Source organism: Mytilus galloprovincialis, chromosome 7 (genome assembly GCF_965363235.1).
Source record: "Mytilus galloprovincialis chromosome 7, xbMytGall1.hap1.1, whole genome shotgun sequence".
NCBI lineage: Eukaryota > Metazoa > Mollusca > Bivalvia > Mytilida > Mytilidae > Mytilus > Mytilus galloprovincialis.
This window is the reverse complement of record NC_134844.1, coordinates 68123941-68144104: the sequence shown is the minus strand read 5'-3', so window position 1 is coordinate 68144104 and position 20164 is coordinate 68123941. Positions and strand designations below refer to the sequence as shown.

Genomic DNA, 20164 nt, shown 5'->3' with positions numbered 1-20164 from the left:
ATCCATAGACAGTGTTAACCGACTAAATCTAAGATATACCGACAATAGAAGTATCTTAGACTCATAGTCAAATCATATAAACAATGTATAAAGACTAAGAACGACGTACAATACATAAACTTAATTTAATTTACAACAAAGAAAATGCATACAGACTGTATCTGGGAAGCACAGACAATGCATTGACTGTGTGTAATCAAAGAACCTTTGTGAGCACGCTCACATACTTTACAGCCCGACATTGTCACTAAGCAAACACAATTTCAACAGATTATTTAGTTCAAACACGCATGAAATTCTGTTGTGTAATTTCAGAAGATATGCAGAAGTATATTTAGGCCGAAATTCTAAGTTCAGAAGGCATAGTTCCTAATTCCTAACAAGAGTACACACGTAGAAATTTCTCGCCTTATTTATGTTGATAGACCTAAATATAAAGTTTTACTACAATTATCACATAAACTTATTAATAACATGACCAAAGAAAATGAGATCAAGGTCATATGACCAAAATGAGGAATACATTTACACCTTACAATCATTCAATACAAATCAGGTCAAGGTCAGATGACACTTGGCACAAAAACTAAACACTGAACAATGAACCTCGAAAATGAGGTCAAGGTCAAATGAGACTTGCGAGACTGACATCATAAGATATTTCCAGACACCAAATAAAGTTGACCTATTGCATATAGTATTAGAAAAAACGAACAAAACTCAAAAGCTTAACTTTGACCATTGAACCAAGGAAATGAGGTCAAGATCAGATGACACCTGCCAGTTGGACATGTACACCTTACAATCCTTCCATACACCAAATATACAAGACATATTTCATATAGTATCTGAGATATAGACTTGACCACCAAAAACTTAACCCTTTTCACTGATCCATGAAATGATGGCGAGGTCAAGTGAAAACTGTCTGATGGGCATGCTGACCAAGGTACGCAAATACTAAACATAGTTACCCATAATATGAGAGAAATTACAAAAACTCTTAACTTTTTTTCAAGTAGTCACTGAACCATGAAAATGAGTTCAAGGACAATGGACATGTGACAGACGGAAACTTCCAAACTTAAGGCATCTGTATTTAAAGTATGGAGCATCCAGGTCGTTCGCCGTCTAAAATATAAAGCTTTTAAGAAGTGAACTAACGCTGTCGCCGCCGCCGCCGCCGCCGGATCACCATTCCTATGTCGAGCTTTCTGCGACAAAAGTCACAAGCTCGACAAAAACAAGAATGTGTCCATCGTACACCGTTCCCCACTTGCCCTATCATTTTCTTTGTTCAGTGGACCGTGAAATAGGGGAAAAAAACCTTCTTTGGCATTAAGCTTAGAAAACAAAATATTATTGGAAACATATGTACTAAGTTTCAAGTTTATTGGACCTGACCTTCAACAAAAACTACCTTGACCAAAACATTTAACCTGAAGCGAGAAAACGGACGAAGGAGCAGACGCATAGACCGGAAAACTAATGCCCATTTACTATCGTAGGTGGGGCATAAAAAAATTAATCATGATTTTCTGCCAATATGCACATTTACATAGCATGTCCTAACTATCTAAAAAATTCATGAAACTCTGTTGTGGTCTTTAGACAGATTTTATGACAAACTGTTGTAGGAGTATATAGAAAATCAATGAATTGATAATTTCATAATTTCCTCATTATCTACAAAAAATTATAAAACTCTGTTATGTGGTTTCAGAGGAGTTGCAATAACGAGAACAGGACTGACAGACCGATGGATCAAAAACATTGTACCATAAAGAACTTTGTTTGGTTTGGTATAATAAAGGGTCTGCTAAATAATGTAAGGCTGAGATAAATTAGTCATTTGGTCACACCAGTTTTTTGGCGAGGTTCGTTTTGTTCAGTCTGTGATGTTCTTTGTTGTGTTTTGCATTCTGTTGTTGGTTTTTTAATCTTTCTCTTTTTTTTTGCCGTGGTTTTGTCAGTTTATTATTGACTTATGTGTTTGAATAAGCCTTTAGTATCTTTCGCCTCTCTCTTCGGTCAATTTGATTATGTGGGACATACAGATTTAGACCCAAACTTGTCTCTGATTGTTTCGTGATTATTGCAGATGTAAATTATACTATAAAATTGAGTATGGAAATGGGGAATGTGTCAAGGAGACAACAACCCGACCATAGAGCAGACAACAGCCGAAGGCCACCGATAGATCTTCAATGTAGCGAGAAACTCCCGCACACGGAGGTGTCCGTCAGCTGGCCCCTAAACAAATATGTATACTAGTTCAGTGATAATGGACGTCATACTAAGCTCCGAATTATACACAAGAAACTAAAATTATAAATCATACAAGACTAACAAAGGTCAGAGGCTCCTAACTTGGGACAGGCGCAAAATTGCGGCGGGATTAAACATGTTTTTTGAGATCTCAACCCTCCCCTATACCTGTAGCCAATGTAGAAAAAACAAACGCGACACAATGCGCACAGTAAAACTCAGTTTAAGAGAAGTCCGAGTCCGATGTCAGAATATGAAACAAAAGAAAATAAACAAAATGACAATAATACATAAATAACAACAGACTACTAGCAGTTATTGACATGCCAGAACCAGACCTTAATTAAACTGATTGAAAGATTATGTCTTCATCATATGAATATCAGGCACAATCCCTCCTGTTAGGGGTTTAGTATTATACCGTCATGAAATATACAACCCTCTTATTTACAATATCATTTGATCAACACCTATTTACAAGGGTCTATTTAATATGATTTTTCTCATTGTTGAAGGCTGTATGGTTGCATATAACTGCTTACATCCACTTTATTTGAACTTCAGTGGATACATGTAGGCGTCTCATTGGCAATCATACCACATCTCCGTATTTTTACAGTATTGTATCAGTACTGTTACCTAATAACAGGACAAAACAAGACAGCAATTTGACAAAACTAAAGACATACATACTTGATTTTACTTCTCTAAAGATATAAACAAAATTTTCATAGTTCGTATCTGAACATGTACAGCCATGGGAATTTTAAGGGACTATATTTCAGTGTGCATATATTTAGTAGCTAATCTGGCTACTTCCTGTTTATCAGACCGGTACCTTAGAAAAGAATTGTGACAATATATCCAATCTTTTCAAAAACCAAAGACTAACGTCACTAGGAGCAGCAGTTAGTTGTCATAGATACTCTAGATAGAAAGATAATCTGCCACTTTTATAAAAGGGACTACACATAGTTTTTGAAAGGGTATAATCGGTTTGTGCCGAAATTACTTTCTGTAGTCCAGAAACTCATTTGTGCTAAATGGTAATCTCCACCCACATTTAGGACTGGCAGTTATTTGTAGTTTTTATCAACAGCTTGCACTTTTTCTAAATTATGTTTGCTTCTTTTAAGACTGACCAAAACTGTTTTTTTACCATTGTGGTTTGATTAAGGTAGTGTATATCAAACAGCTGTTGGAAATATTTTGGACAACCCTCTTATTTACAATATCATTTGATCAACACCTAGTGGTCTTTGGTGGTATCTCGCATAACATTAATAAGGTCTTTTTTAAAAGGCAACTTGAAATTATTGGTCCCATATTTATGTGCTATAGCAAATGTATGGGCTGCTGATCTGCAATATTGCAATATATGATAGCAATATATTCTTATGTTTTCAATGACCCCTTATTTCTTCACTCCACTTTATAAGATAGAAATAAATGTTATTCCATATTTTATTGGTTTTTTTAAAGGTATCATAATTTAGACATAAAGACAAAACTAAGCACAGTGAAAAAAGTCTACTCTGTCCTGTAAAGTTTGAGATGTTTTTGTTGTTCAATCTTTATCACTTGTATGGAAACACTAAATCTTGATAACCTACAACAGAAATATTATCACTTTTATTTCAATTCAACTGTTGCAGTTATCGTGCATGTAATAGAGAAAATGATAAATTAGAGGCTTCAATGAGCCTGTGTCACTCACATGATACTTTTATTTACAATTGATGCATGATACAGAAATTGTCCATACCAACCGTCAGTGTTAACCATACAATACAGTACTTCTATACACTGTCTGTATACAGTATTTGTCGGATTTTGTCCATACCTATCGTCGATGTTTGACATAAAATACAATACTCCTATATACCGTATATCAACAGTATTTGTCTATACCTACCGTCGGTGGTTAACATACAATACAGTCCTCCTATATACCGTCTATCAACAGTATTTGTCTATACCTACTGTCGTTAGTTAACATACAATATAGTGCTCCTATATACCATCTATCAACAGTATATGTCTATACCTACCGTCGGTGGTTAACATACAATATAATGCTCCCATATACCGTCTATCAACAGTATTTGTCTATACCTACCGTCGGTAGTTAACATACAATATAGTGCTCCTATATACCGTCTATCAACAGTATTTGTCTATACCTACCGTCGGTAGTTAACATACAATATAGTGCTCCTATATACCGTCTATCAACAGTATTTGTCTATACCTACCGTTGGTGGTTAACATACAATATAGTGCTCCTATATACCGTCTATCAACAGTATTTGTCTATACCTACCGTCGGTGGTTAACATACAATATAGTGCTCCCATATACCGTTGATGTCTATCAACAGTATTTGTCTATACCTACTGTCGGTAGTTAACATACAATATAGTGCTCCTATATACCATCTATCAACAGTATATGCCTATACCTACCGTCGGTGGTTAACATACAATATAGTGCTCCCATAAACCGTCTATCAACAGTATTTGTCTATACCTACTGTCGGTAGTTAACATACAATATAGTGCTCCTATATACCGTCTATCAACAGTATTTGTCTATACCTACCGTCGGTGGTTAACATACAATACAGTGCTCCCATAAACCGTCTATCAACAGTATTTGTATATACCTACTGTCGGTAGTTAACATACAATATAGTGCTCCTATATACCATCTATCAACAGTATCTGTCTATACCTACCGTCGGTGGTTAACATACAATATAGTGCTCCCATATACCGTTTATCAACAGTATTTGTCTATACCTACTGTCTGTAGTTAACATACAATATAGTGCTCCTATATACTGTCTATCAACAGTATTTGTCTATACCTACCGTCGGTAGTTAACATACAATATAGTGCTCCTATATACCATCTATCAACAGTATCTGTCTATACCTACCGTCGGTGGTTAACATACAATATAGTGCTCCTATATACCGTTTATCAACAGTATTTGTCTATACCTACTGTCGGTAGTTAACATACAATATAGTGCTCTTTGATACCGTCTATCAACAGTATCTGTCTATACCTACTGTCGGTAGTTGCTCCTATATACCGTCTGTCACCAGTATTTGTTTATACCTACCGTCGGTGGTTAACATAAGATATAGTGCTCCTATATACCGTCTATCAACAGTATTTTTCTATACCTACCGTCAGTGGTTAACATACAATATAGTGCTCTTTTATACCGTCTATCACAAGTATTTGTCTATACCTACTGTCGGTAGTTAACATACAATATAGTGCTCCTATATACCATCTATCAACAGTATATGTCTATACCTACCGTCGGTGGTTAACATACAATATAATGCTCCCATATACCGTCTATCAACAGTATTTGTCTATACCTACTGTCGGTAGTTAACATACTATATAGTGCTTCTATATACCGTCTATCAACAGTATTTGTCTATACCTACCATCGGTGGTTAACATACATTATAGTGCTCCTACAGTGTATATACCGTCTATCAACAGTATTTGTCTATACCTACCGTCGGTGGTTAACATACAATATAGTGCTCCCATATACCGTCTATCAACAGTATTTGTCTATACCTACTGTCGGTAGTTAACATACAATATAGTGCTCCTAAATACCGTCTATCAACAGTATTTGTCTATACCTACCGTCGGTAGTTAACATACAATATAGTGCTCCTATATACCGTCTATCAACAGTATTTGTCTATACCTATCGTCAGTGGTTAACATGCAATATAGTGCTCCTATATACCGTCTATCAACAGTATATGTCTATACCTACCGTCGGTGGTTAACATACAATATAGTGCTCCCATAAACCGTCTATCAACAGTATTTGTCTATACCTACTGTCGGTAGTTAACATACAATATAGTGCTTCTATATACCGTCTATCAACAGTATTTTGCTATACCTACCGTCGGTGGTTAACATACAATATAGTGCTCCTATATACCGTCTATCAACAGTATTTGTCTATACCTACCGTCGGTGGTTAATATACAATATAGTGCTCCCATATACCGTCTATCAACAGTATTTGTCTATACCTACTGTCGGTAGTTAACATACAATATAGTGCTCCTATATACCGTCTATCAACAGTATTTGTCTATACCTACTGTCGGTAGTTAACATACAATATAGTGCTACTATATACCGTCTATCAACAGTATTTGTCTATACCTACCGTCGGTAGCTAACATACAATATAGTGTTCCTATATGCGTCTATCAACAGTATTTGTCTATACCTACCGTCGGTAGGTAACATACAATATAGTGCTCCTATATACCGTCTATCAACAGTATTTGTCTATACCTACTGTCGGTGGTTAACATACAATATAGTGCTCCTATATACCGTCTATCAACAGTATTTGTCTATACCTACCGTCGGTGGTTAACATACAATATAGTGCTCCTATATACCGTCTATCAACAGTATTTTTCTATACCTACTGTCGGTAGTTAACATACTATATAGTGCTTCTATGTACCGTCTATCAACAGTATTTGTCTATACCTACCATCGGTGGTTAACATACAATATAGTGCTCCTACAGTGTATATACCGTCTATCAACAGTATTTGTCTATACCTACCGTCGGTGGTTAACATAAGATATAGTGCTCCTATATACCGTCTATCAACAGTATTTTTCTATACCTACCGTCAGTGGTTAACATACAATATAGTGCTCCTTTATACCGTCTATCACAAGTATTTGTCTATACCTACCGTCGGTGGTTAACATACAATATAGTGCTCCCATATACCGTCTATCAACAGTATTTGTCTATACCTACTGTCGGTAGTTAACATACAATATAGTGCTCCTATATACCATCTATCAACAGTATATGTCTATACCTACCGTCGGTGGTTAACATACAATATAATGCTCCCATATACCGTCTATCAACAGTATTTGTCTATACCTACTGTCGGTAGTTAACATACTATATAGTGCTTCTATATACCGTCTATCAACAGTATTTGTCTATACCTACCATCGGTGGTTAACATACAATATAGTGCTCCTACAGTGTATATACCGTCTATCAACAGTATTTGTCTATACCTACCGTCGGTGGTTAACATACAATATAGTGCTCCCATATACCGTCTATCAACAGTATTTGTCTATACCTACTGTCGGTAGTTAACATACAATATAGTGCTCCTAAATACCGTCTATCAACAGTATTTGTCTATACCTACCGTCGGTAGTTAACATACAATATAGTGCTTCTATATACCGTCTATCAACAGTATTTTGCTATACCTACCGTCGGTGGTTAACATACAATATAGTGCTCCTATATACCGTCTATCAACAGTATTTGTCTATACCTACCGTCGGTGGTTAACATACAATATAGTGCTCCCATATACCGTCTATCAACAGTATTTGTCTATACCTACTGTCGGTAGTTAACATACAAAAAAGTGCTCCTATATGGGTCATTTTCAAAAAATGTCGAATTTTGAAATTGAAAAATTTATTAAAAGTTACTTACTCAAACAACCCTCTACATAAGCAAATCAAAACAAACAGTACTTTAAGAACAACATATTAAAAGATGCAATCTTAATGATGTCATACAAGAATATCTTGAAACATTTTTTGATCGGTGGTACAATATTTTGTCTATCCTGTTACCATTTTCAAAAGAAATTTTGGGTTATTAAGAAAAGGTTTAGATACAATGTTAAGCTTGTTTTACGTTACCAATTAGATGGTTTTCAAGAGAATAAACTTCTATATATATTCATTCTGTAAAATAATAGATTATTTGCCAATTTTCTAGGTTGTACTGAAAAATGGCTCTAAAAATTGGTTTTCAAAGGTTGTAAAAATTACCACCAGTAATGCAAGTCTAAGATAGCAATTTATATTGTTCGGCCTTTTTTCACCCTTTCAAATAAACCCAACATCAAGTAAATCCCTCATAAGTTAATTTAATTTTCTCTTTATTTCGTTGGTAACAGGAACGTACGTTTTTGATATATCACTATATAAAAGTCTATCCTGTTACCGATATCAGTATTGCACCTGCAAATGCTTAATTGGGAAGATTAAGACGTTATAACCTGAAGATGAGTTCAAACAATGAAATATTCCATTCGTTTTCCACCTACATGTTAAGATAAAAAAAATTAACGACGTTTTTGTCTATAATTGTCTATCCTATTACTGTAACAATAGCAACCATAGTAACAGGATAGACATAACAGGATAGACAAATTTCTTCGTTTTTGATTGCTGTTGTGAAATAACTACTCCCTTTGGTGAAGTGATTATGGTTTTCTATTGTGAATTTGGTTTCCAACACGTTATTGCACTTTTTACAACCATACTGTTAGTGTAATTAATCAAAATGGTTGGTAACAGCATAGACATGAAAAAAAGTACGCTCTATTTTTTTCACTAAATGTCTTGAAATTTCTTTTCTCTACACTGTCGTTCAAGAAACGAGGCGTTTTTAATGTAAAGATTACTTTGCATTTTTGAAATCAACACTGACTGATTCGATATTCATAGGGAGAATAATTTAACGACTGATTTAAGTAGCGGTAACAGGATAGACATGAACCTCCTGTACGCTGATTGAATTTAGTTTGTAGATAATCTGTTACATACAATGATAAAGAAGCTACGATTTTTCGTTAGAATTATAATTAACGTTCTTAAAAAGTCCCTTTTGCAGATATCAATGCGATCAGACAATCAGAAAAAAATCATTTGAAATGTGTTTTTCTGACAATGTACGCACACAAATACCCCCAAAATCGGACTTAAATGCAGTTTAATCTTATCAAAATAGATGTCAGTTGTGTTTATTATTAATGTTCTGAATCACAAATCCGACAAGCTTTCATTTAAACCATTACAACTGAAATTTCCATTAGAAATACAAATTTTAGCATGGGTGTACTAAAAATTCGACATTTTTTGAAAATGACCCATATACCGTCTATCAACAGTATTTGTCTATACCTGCCGTCGGTGGTTAACATACAATATAGTGCTCCTATATACCGTCTATCAACAGTATTTGTTTATACCTACCGTCGGTGGTTAACATACAATATAGTGCTCCTTTATACCGTCTATCACCAGTATTTGTCTATACCTACCGTCGGTGGTTAACATAAGGTATAGTGGTCCTATATACCGTCTATCAACAGTATTTGGCTATACCTACCGTCAGTGGTTATCATAGAATATAGTGCTCCTATATACTGTCTATCACCAGTATTTGTCTATACCTACCGTCGGTGGTTAACATGGAATATAGTGCTCCTATATACCGTCTATCAACAGTATTTGTTTATACCTACTGTCGGAGGTTAACATAGAATATAGTGCTAATATATATACCAAGAGGGATAACGGATCTGCATCTAGAATTTATCATGCTGCCCTTTTTTTTGATTTTTAAAATTCTTGTTATCCCTCAATTTTTACATTCATCTTAAATAATACAACAGTAGTCAATTAGGGGCAGAACACCCATTGTATTATGTTTTCTTGCAGTTATATAAAAAAAATTGTATTTAAGAAAGATGGTATATTCTGGATGATATATTAGCACAACCTTGGTCAATTTGATTTCTCCAGTTACTTAGTGGGCTGTCAATTTTGAAACTAATATTTTTTCACATGAAGAATTTTGTAATACTTTAATTTATTATCAAGTTTGGTTGAAAAGTCTGAATAGTTTCTGCTTTGTTCCAGTAATCAAACATTTTGTTTCATTTGCATCTATGAACATGTTATTCATTTTACACCACTCTTCAACCCTGTATAAATCTTCTTGAACATCATCATTTATATTTTCTAGATGTTTCCCCCTGATTTATGAATAGTGGTGTCATCAGCATATACAACGATATAGGTCTGTTTCACAATTTTTAATGCATAAGGGAAGGTCATTTATAAATAGCACACACAATAGAGGACAAGGTATAGAACATTGGGGAACACCAAATTTTACATGTTGTTGTTCAGAGTTAACATTACAAATGTATACCTTTTGTAATTCAGGTACGACTTAAAAAAACTAACAGTAGTCTCACTAAATCCATACATGTCGAGCTTTAAACAAAGAAAGTCATATTCTACCAAATCAAAAGCTTTTTTTTAAATCTTAATAAAATTGCTAGGTTTAAATTACCATCTTTCATTTCTTGCAACCATGTGTCAATGATATTAAATAAATGTCAAGCTCAATCCAGTATATATTCCAAGTTATGAACAAATGATAATGCTATTAAAAATACCAAATCATAACCAGTGCTTTTCTCTTTTTCTATTTACAGTATATGACTAGGTATAAATAATGATTACTTTTTTCAACTATTTTCATACTTTTTTGTTTCCTCTGCTTTTGTATCAAGGGCATAATTGTTTATGGCAAACTAAGCATCTGCATAATCAAACTATTCCTAACTATACTCTACCTCAAATTCTGGAAACTGCAGAATTTTTGTCATAGCAGTCTTATGGTAGCTGAACTATTTCTATTTTTTGTAAATCTGGGTTAATAAGTCTTTTGTCATATTCTGGGGCTATAGAAAAAAAACATTACAGAATTATCAAAATTATGTGTGTATAATGTTTGTGTACAGTCATTCAACTAAAAAAGGACAAAAATTATTTTTTTGTGTATAAATAAATAATTGTGATTTTAATGTCTTAATATTATAAAAAAAACTTCAAAAGATTAAATTTAAATTATAATCTAAACATGAAAGAGCACATATAAATCAACCTTTTACTCAGATTTATATCTAAAACCAGTTATAACTAGCTATAATATCTTTGACTTCACAAATATCATCATCTAATTTTACAAATCAGTATTTATTTGGTGGCACTTCCTGCACACTAAGTATGTTATGCCTTAGGTTTAATTTTGATGCAATCACATTTCAGAAGGTACATGTGTTGAACTGTTTTAATGAATAAATTACAGTTTTAAACTCAGTTTAGGCTGACCTGAGGTCAATAGTCTTAAACAATGTCATCAAACTATCAGTTTTACTGTAATATATTGATATTGTGACATTTATGGGAAAGAGCATATGAGTTAGTCATATTGGTCAATACAATGGAAAGTTTATAGCTGAGACTACTATAACACTATGTGTTATACTAGTAGTCTCAGTTTATAACTATGTTAATGTTAATTATATACATGACATAATAATTAAATCATTTAAAAAACTATTCCAAAGATTTCTCTCAAATCATGTTTACATTTTTTTAGAGAAGAGTCTGTCTGAAATATATTCAGGGGTAGTCCAAATAATTATGACTTCTTAAAAAACTATATTATGGGGAAAAAGGGGGGGGGGGGGGTCTATTATGTTTTTTTCATACAGGAGGAAGACGTCAAAGCAAAAAAAAAACCAACAAAACAAAATAAAATAATAGCCTGTCAAGACGTCCTTTTATCATAATAATTTGGTCTAATTTTGGGATAATACATTTAACTTCCTTTGATGTCGGGGAGGGGATAAGTTTTGACGATTAATTATTCTTGAAACTAACAATAATTATTTCTTATTGTTACTTTGTTAAGCGAGCGCGATGTGTGGTTCTCGAGTTATTTAAAAAAGGGGGGGGGTGTTACTATATCAAATTTACCCAGTTTGGAGACAAGAAATATTTAAAATCTAACCATAAACTCCAATGTTCCTGCTTTTTTTAGCAGAACAAACACGATGGCATTCTCGTCTCTGTTATCATCAATAGTTAACTCATTTCTTCTTCCAGGTTATTTCTTAATCAATTATGATTATCAGCTGTCTATCTATTTACCATGTTTATGTTAAACTGGTCCGTAATTCCATCGTAGTGTATCGATAAGTGAACACAACAGGGATCCAGTTTATTAAACGTCTGTAAACCGAGGTATATAATATACAAGGTTCCTGAGTCAGTAACCGTAACTATCACCGTGCTTTGTGCGCATGCGCAATAAACACCAACAACAAGGATAAAACATGGTACACAGTTCCGTAATTTCGTATATTTTTCTTATCTTCATACTAAAGAGCTCCAAAAGTAGGCGTGCTTAGGTGCACTGGGCGGGTCTAAAAACCGACTCTCGGTGGTTAACGTCTCTCGATGGTTAACTTTAAGTGCCTACCGGATATAACAGTCATACAGGCGTGTTTACTTGTCCAAAGACTGGGATCTACGTGTTTGTGTGGGTAGTTAGATTGTATTCTGCAAGACATTCAACTGAGTTAATGATTAATAATTCCGTTTACGGATCCCTTTACCTCCGCAACGGACATACCGATGGTACAGTTAGCGGTACCGTTGTTGCACATGCGTCGAAGGGTGATAGTGTTTACGTTCGTATACACTCTACCCACGAGGGATCAGGTTATATCAACAGTAATACATACGGTAAAACAACATTTTCTGGATGGTTACTGAACTAAGCAAATTGGTACTAATAAATGAGTTATATCGAATGTCTTATACATTTTTTGTACAATGTATATTTTGATTACAAAGCATTTTCCATACTGAAATATAGATATTATTACCGTCAGTTTTCTCGTCTGAATTGTTTTACCATTGCGAAATCTGGGCCTTTTATAGCTGACTATGTGGTGTGGGCTTTTCTCATTGTTGAAGGTCGTACGGTGATCTATAGTTGTTAATTTCTGTTTTATATGGTGTCTTCTGGAGATTTGTCTCATTCGTAGTCATACCACATCTTCTTTTTTATATTAATGGCTTGATTTATAAAATATAGAACGAATATATTAATATGCACCCATAAACGACACCACTGTTTTACAGGCTCCTGACTTGAGACAGGCACATGTATAATGTGGCGGGGTTAAACTAGTTTAAAGGCGCGTCAGTCCTCCCCATAACTGCCGGGCCAGTTGTGTTACAGTACCACCTAAGTACAAGCTATAAAAATTCAGTTGAAAAGGGCTTAAGTTCATCGATGCAAATTTTGAAAGAAAACAATATTTACGTGTATACCAAAACGATATGTAAAACAAAACTAATAGGGTTCCCTCGTAGATTGCCGGTATAATGCACACAAAAGAATTCAGAAAAAAATATATTAGCAAAAGGGATTAATGCGAGTAAATCGTTTAATTTTTCTTAAATGAGCAACATAACGACATCCATAAACGTTTACTCATATTGAGTTGAATGGACAACATTTTTTCATTTTGTTTTCTATTTTATTTGTATTGAATGTTTTACGATTTCCAGACATTCACAAATGAGCAGAACACATACCGGATAATTAGCTATAACAGGCATACGCATGACAAAACGTGAAACAATTCAAGTACCAGGCTGGCTTTAAAATAATTCAAAAAGAAAATAAAATAAGTGAACATTGTCATAGAAATGCGCTTGAACATGAACACACACTTTAATACAAAAAGTCATGTACAATTAATAAATCTGTACGAAAACAGCTAGAAAAATATGGCATGGTATAATTGGTTGCAAAAATTCGATATTTTTCATTTAAATGCAATATTTTATATTTAATTGATATATTTCTTCATTTAAATGCAATATTTTTTCATTTGAATGGTATATTTTTTTATTTAGATGCAATATTTTTTATTTAAATGGTAAAATTTTTCATTTAAATGGTATATTTTTTTTCATTTAGATGCAATATTTTTTATTCAAATGGTATAATTTTCCATTCAAATGGAATAATTTTTCCTTCAAATGGTATAATTTTCATTCAAATGCAATATTTTGTATTCAAATGGTATAATGTTCCATTCAAATGGTATAACTTTCCATTCAAATGGTATAATTTTTCATTCAAATGGTATAATTTTTCATTCAAATGGTATAATTTTCATTCAAATGCAATATTTTTTATTCAATTGGTATAAAAAATCATTTGCATGCAATATTTTTAATTCAATCAGCAAGGTATAATATTTTTTTTATTTTTATGCAATAACTGCATCATGGGAAATTCTTTGACTGCTAAAAGTCAAATTTGCAACAACGTTTGTGATTGGTCGGTATTTCAGTATTTGGATTTTTTTCCCCTTTCTTTTCTAAACTTGAGTGACCAAGAATTAAAAAAAACGCGTCAGCCTCAGAATATCGCCCATCTAACTAAAATTTGGCGTTCGTGCGAGCTCGTTCACTGGCAATTTATGCCAATAATGGCCAGGCAGAGCAAAAAATGCGAGTGACAAATAATAATAATTAATTTGACACACAACTTGTTCATGAATAGAAACAGATGCCTGCATGCATTGCAAAAACATCTCCAATAAAAACCCTTACTGAAGAAACTCCCCTACAGTCTTCACATTGAAGTGAACAAATATATAGCTAGTACCCCCTCCCCCTCAAAGTCCAGATACATGTTATTATGACGTTCTTTTGTGCTACATGTATATTATTTTTTTTTACTTTTCTTGATCCTTAGAGAAGTTGCAGGAGGGCAAACATGAAAAAAGAATAAAAAGTCTTCCAGGACGTTATGATTATTTGAGCTAAGCCACCTCTTTTTTGCTACATGAAGAAAAAAAATCACCTAATTACAACATTAGAACCAGCAGAGACTCCGACGTGACAAGTAGAGACCTAAACTCCGGAACTAATTCTTTAATAAAGACAATTCAGGATCAATTGGAACTAGTTACTAACCCATGTTACAACAATAGTCCTATGACATATATATGACTTCACTGTATGAGGCGTGAACTTCATATTTAATACTACCTATAATATGTGCTCTCATGTATCATGCCAAGAAATCCTAGCTAAAAATTCCGGTCGACCTCCTCTTTAGAAGTTAAAGATTTGATTTCATTCAACAAATTATTAATTTATGACATTCATGTACGTGTCGCTTAGAACACAGCCATATACCAAATGGTCAATATTAATCATTCATGTAATTTGCTCTATGGGGTATTTGCAGAATTTCAACGGAGGCAATTTCTTGGCATGGGAGAAAGGTAGAAAGACCATTCACAATTTGTTTTACATTCGTTTTTCTCTTTTAATTAAATAAAAAGAAAAATAAACCTTTCAAATGTAGTGTTCATAAGATAAAAATATTCCCTGTGGACCCCCCTTTTTTGTGCTCTCTATTTTCAACCCTCGAATTAAGCTTTCCAATCTAATCAAAATTAAAACCTTGCTTTCTAACCAATCTGTTCATGTACCTGACCGGCAACTTTCTTTATTTAATACGAAAATCTACAGGGCCGTTATACACATGCATGTTGTTTGCTTGGAGTATACGCCCGGAAAAAAAAGAAATAGCCTAACTCCAAGATACTATATTCCTGCATCATGTGATTTTTACCACACGGAGCTTACATTAGAGTAAACACCGAATATGGAAAGTGAAACTACAATTCCAAACATAAAGTCCGAAGGCACAAATGAGAAAAAGAAGGGTTTTTTTTTTTTTTGGCAAAGGGTGCCGGTGTAATTCTCTCTGTGTTCAATAAAATTAACGGTACCAATTTTCTTGCACCAGATGCGCATTTCGACAATACATGTCTCTTCAGTGATGCTCGTGGTCATAATATTTGAAATCCAAAGCTTATATAAAAGATGAACAGCTATAAGCCAAAAGGTCCAAAAAGTATAGCCAAATCCGTGAAAGGAATCAGAGTTTTGCATGAGGGAGATACATTCCTTAATTTATAATAATTTATATCATTTTGTAACAGCAAATTTTAATAACACAAAAAATCCGTATTTTCATGCCAGTACCGAAGTACTGGCTACTGGGCTGGTGATACCCTCAAGACTAATAGTCCACCAGCAGAGGCATTGACCCAGTGGTAGTTATAAAATAAACGGTACCAATTTTCTTGCACCAGATGCGCATTTCGACAATACATGTCTCTTCAGTGATGCTCGTGGCAAAAATATTTGAAATACAAAGCGTAATATACATGAAATATTTGCCACTGCTCTTTCTTGGTTTTGTGAATTCTAATCCTGAGTTTTCTATCTGTTACTAAGTTATGCCGCAAATCATTTTACATTAAGAATTCGTTGCTGATCAGCTTTTTTTACTGTTTTATTCTCCGAATCACTTAAATAGACTTTTTTCAAGCCCCACAGTAGTTCAATAATTACTATATGTCATTGCTTAAATAAGTATGCAGAGCATATTTCAAATAAAATGGAAAATGGAAAAGGGGAATGTGTCAAAGAGACAACAACCCGACCATAGAAAAAACAACAGCAAAAGGTCGCCAACATGTAGCGAGAAATTCCCGCACCCGGAGGCGTCTTTCAGCAGGCCCTAAACAAATATATACTAGTTCAGTGATAATGAACGCCATACTTAACTCCAAATTGTACACAAGAAACTAAAATTGAAATAATACAAGACTAACAAAGGCCAGAGGCGCGAAAATGCGGCGGGGTTAAACATGTTTATGAGATCTCAATCCCTCCCCCTATACCTTTAGCCAATGTAGAAAAGTAAAACATATTTTATCTTCAGGACTTTTAAATGATTTACTTTTCAATACTGCATTGGGAAAGGAGGGGAAGTATACAAGTTTATTTTGTGATACAGTATATAATATAATTAGGTATCCAACAAATTATATGATTGTACGTTTAGCTATTATCCAGACTTGTACAAAATGTATATAATAAAACACATATAACAGGGGCGGATAAAAAACCTCGGTGTCTTAGGAAAGGGAGGGGGAGGTTTAAATTTAGATATTTGTATAGAGATGTATATATGCGAGTATTGGCAGTAATGGTTATGGTGTGTGTGTTTCAGATCAAAGATCGTTTCTATAATTCTGTATCTTTCAGTTTTTATCATTTCACTCTATTAATAATTTTTTTTTGGAAAAAAAGGGAGGGGCAAGGCGTTTTTAAAAACATATTTATGGGTTGCGTTTTTTTTTTTTTTTTTTTTGTTCTTCGGAAGTGAGCCAGAAGAAGTCTATTTCTGGTTTTTTTTTTTTTTTTGCATTTGGAAGATCTTCTGGCTCTCTTTTACCTCTTCTTTTTTGATAGGTTATCAAGATAACAAACATGGCGTCGTTTAGTCTAAATGAAATTGATAAATTTATGAATGCAGATATATTAGAATGTGAGCTGTTTTATAAACGTTTTTTATGGTATGACAGTAGGACGATAAGCTGGATAAATATAAAAACTACACGGACAATTACTCTTAAGGGACAATTATTTGGTATTCTAGGGAAGGGTTTTTGACTGATTAGTGTTTAACGCTACTTTCAACACTATTGGGCTATTCCGTGTTGGTCAGTTTAAATCTATAAATGAAGGATGGGGAAGGGAAGGGAGGGCATTATTATTCATTTCAATCTGTCGCTTATCATGCCAATTTTTCAGCCCTTACCAGGCAACCATATTCATTAATGAAATCCCTCTGTCCCCCCGAACAAATATATAAATATAAAATGGCTCTTATTTACAATTGTAACACAAGTTTAAATTGATTGATTGTTGCTAATTTTAACACCCAGTGACAAATATTTCATGCTTGTTCATGAAAACACGAGTTAAAAAGTCAGGTATATAATATAAAAACGAAGAGCTGGAATGTGATTGCAAAAACATGTAAATAAACTCATCACAGATACCAGGACTAAATTTTGTATATACGCCAGACGCGCGTTTCGTCTACAAAAGACTCATCAGTGACGCTCGAATCCAAAAAAATTAAAAAGGCCAAATAAAGTACGAAGTTGAAGAGCAATGAGGACCAAAATTCTTAAAAGTTTTGTAATCCACCGGAGTTCAAACATGAAGTGGATGTAAGCAATTATAGACAATCGTAAGGTCTTCAACAATGACAAAAACCTGATACTGTATAAAGTCGTCTATAAAAGGCCCGACATGAAAATGTAAACAATTCAAACGAAAAAACTAACAGCCTAATTATATATAACAAAACAATATACAAAATATCAAATATGAGTCGAGACATGAACCAACGACAACCACTAAACTACAGACTCTTGACCTTGGACAGGTAAACAAAGACTATGGCAGGGTTGATATAGAAACGAAGATGTGGTATGATTGCAAATGAAACAACTCTCCACAAGAGACCAAATGACACAGAATTCAACAGCTATAAGTCACCATACGGCCTTCGACAATAAGCTAAGCATACATCGCATAGTCAGCTATAAAAGGCCCCGAAATCACAAATGTAAAACAATTCAATCGAGAAAGCTAACGGCCGAATAAATGTACATATGCACAAAAAAATGAACGAACACAAATATGTATAACAAAGCAACAAACGGCAACCACTGAATTACATGCTCATGACTTGGGACAAGCACATACACACAGAATGTGGCGGGGTTAAACATGTTAGCGGGATCCCAAATCCTCCCTCTAATCTGGGACAGCGGTGTAACAGTACAACATGTTTGTGAGCACTCAATGCATCCCGAATATGGGACAGTGGTATAACAGTACAATAAAATAACAACATGTACAATCAGTTGCAATTAGATTAACTTAAAAGATCGAAACGAGACACAGACAAACAAACTAATTTTAAGACAATAGACACAAAGCACCGACATGCAATTACTGGAAATTTTGCCGCGAGTAAAAGCTAATAACAACTAGAACTGAAACAAATCTTTAGCTCTCAAATAGTACACAACACGCGCGGCAAAGGATTAAAAAAAAAAAAGAAAACAGCCTGAGAAACGTCTAGTTTACGTTGTATATAGATATAAGAAGATGTGGTATCAGTGCCGGTGAGACAACTCTTCATCCAGCCTTGGCTCAAACCGAACAGAAAGTCATAAAGGGCCCCAAAAAATGACTAGTGTAAAACCATTTAAAGTCTAATCTACTTTTGAAAAAGGTATACTTGCATATATATCTTTATACAATGGAAGTTTTTGAAAAGTGTCCCGAACGTTATGACCATCGAAATTTTGCAATAGAAATACTAGATAGGACCACAAGATTTGAATGAAACAGCCAGTGTAAGACTCGCACGAACGCCAGATTTAGTTAGAGGGGCGATATTCTGAAGCGTTTTTTTTAATTATTGGTCACTCATGTTTAGAAAGAAAGGGGAGAAATCCAAACAATTATCGACCAATCACAAACGTTGTTGCAAATTTGACCTTAAGACGTCAAAGAATTTCCCATAATGCAATTATTGCATAAAAAAAAAAAAAAACTATTATACCAATTGAATAAAAAATATTGCATTTGAATGAAAATTATACCATTTGAATGAAAAATTATACCATTTGAATAAAAAATATTGCATTTAAATGAAAAAATATTGCATTTAAATGAAAAAATATTGCATTTAAATGAAAAAATATATCATTTAAATGAAAAATTATACCATTTAAATAAAAAAAATATTGCATCTAAATGAAAAATATACCATTCAAATGAAAAAAATATTGCATTTCAATGAAGAAATATACCAATTAAATATAAAATATTGCATTTGAATGAAAAATATCGAATGTTTGCTACCAATACCATGCCATAGAAAAAAAAGACATAGAATTTAATGATAATTTTATTTTCTTTGTTCGGGATTTTTGTTTTATCTGTTTTTTTTTGGGTTTTTTTTTTTTTTTTGTATTTTCTGTTTTAAAGAAATAACATTAATTTTAGTTCATTCTTCATTTGATATAACTTACTATTCCGTTCATTAAAAAGAAAATGTTAAATATTTTATCTTAAAAAAGGTATACAATATGTATACTTTTTGGTTAAATGTTAACTTTCATTATTACAAATATGTGACAAGAAGATATAAAGAATGCAGTAAAGTTGTAACAACGCCGTTGAAAGGTGAACCATGTCT

The 20164-nt window shown here is 33.6% G+C and overlaps 1 protein-coding gene and 1 long non-coding RNA gene across 2 annotated transcripts in view; one reads left to right on the top strand and one right to left on the bottom strand.

The window, feature by feature from the left end:
* LOC143084253 (complement C1q-like protein 4) overlaps window positions 1-12800 on the top strand; it is a 29149-nt gene extending 16349 nt beyond the window's left edge. The window contains exon 4 of the mRNA XM_076260662.1: window positions 12477-12800. Coding sequence (XP_076116777.1) covers window positions 12477-12767 — 291 coding nt within the window. The 3' untranslated portion in view covers window positions 12768-12800. The remainder of the gene's footprint in view (window positions 1-12476) is intronic.
* On the bottom strand, window positions 3715-12447 carry LOC143083524 (uncharacterized). The gene is made up of 3 exons (XR_012980763.1): window positions 11996-12447; window positions 10773-10880; window positions 3715-3877 (listed from the first exon to the last, which is right to left on the bottom strand). It is a non-coding gene; the product is annotated as an uncharacterized LOC143083524 (long non-coding RNA).
* Window positions 12801-20164: the final 7364 nt, after the last annotated feature.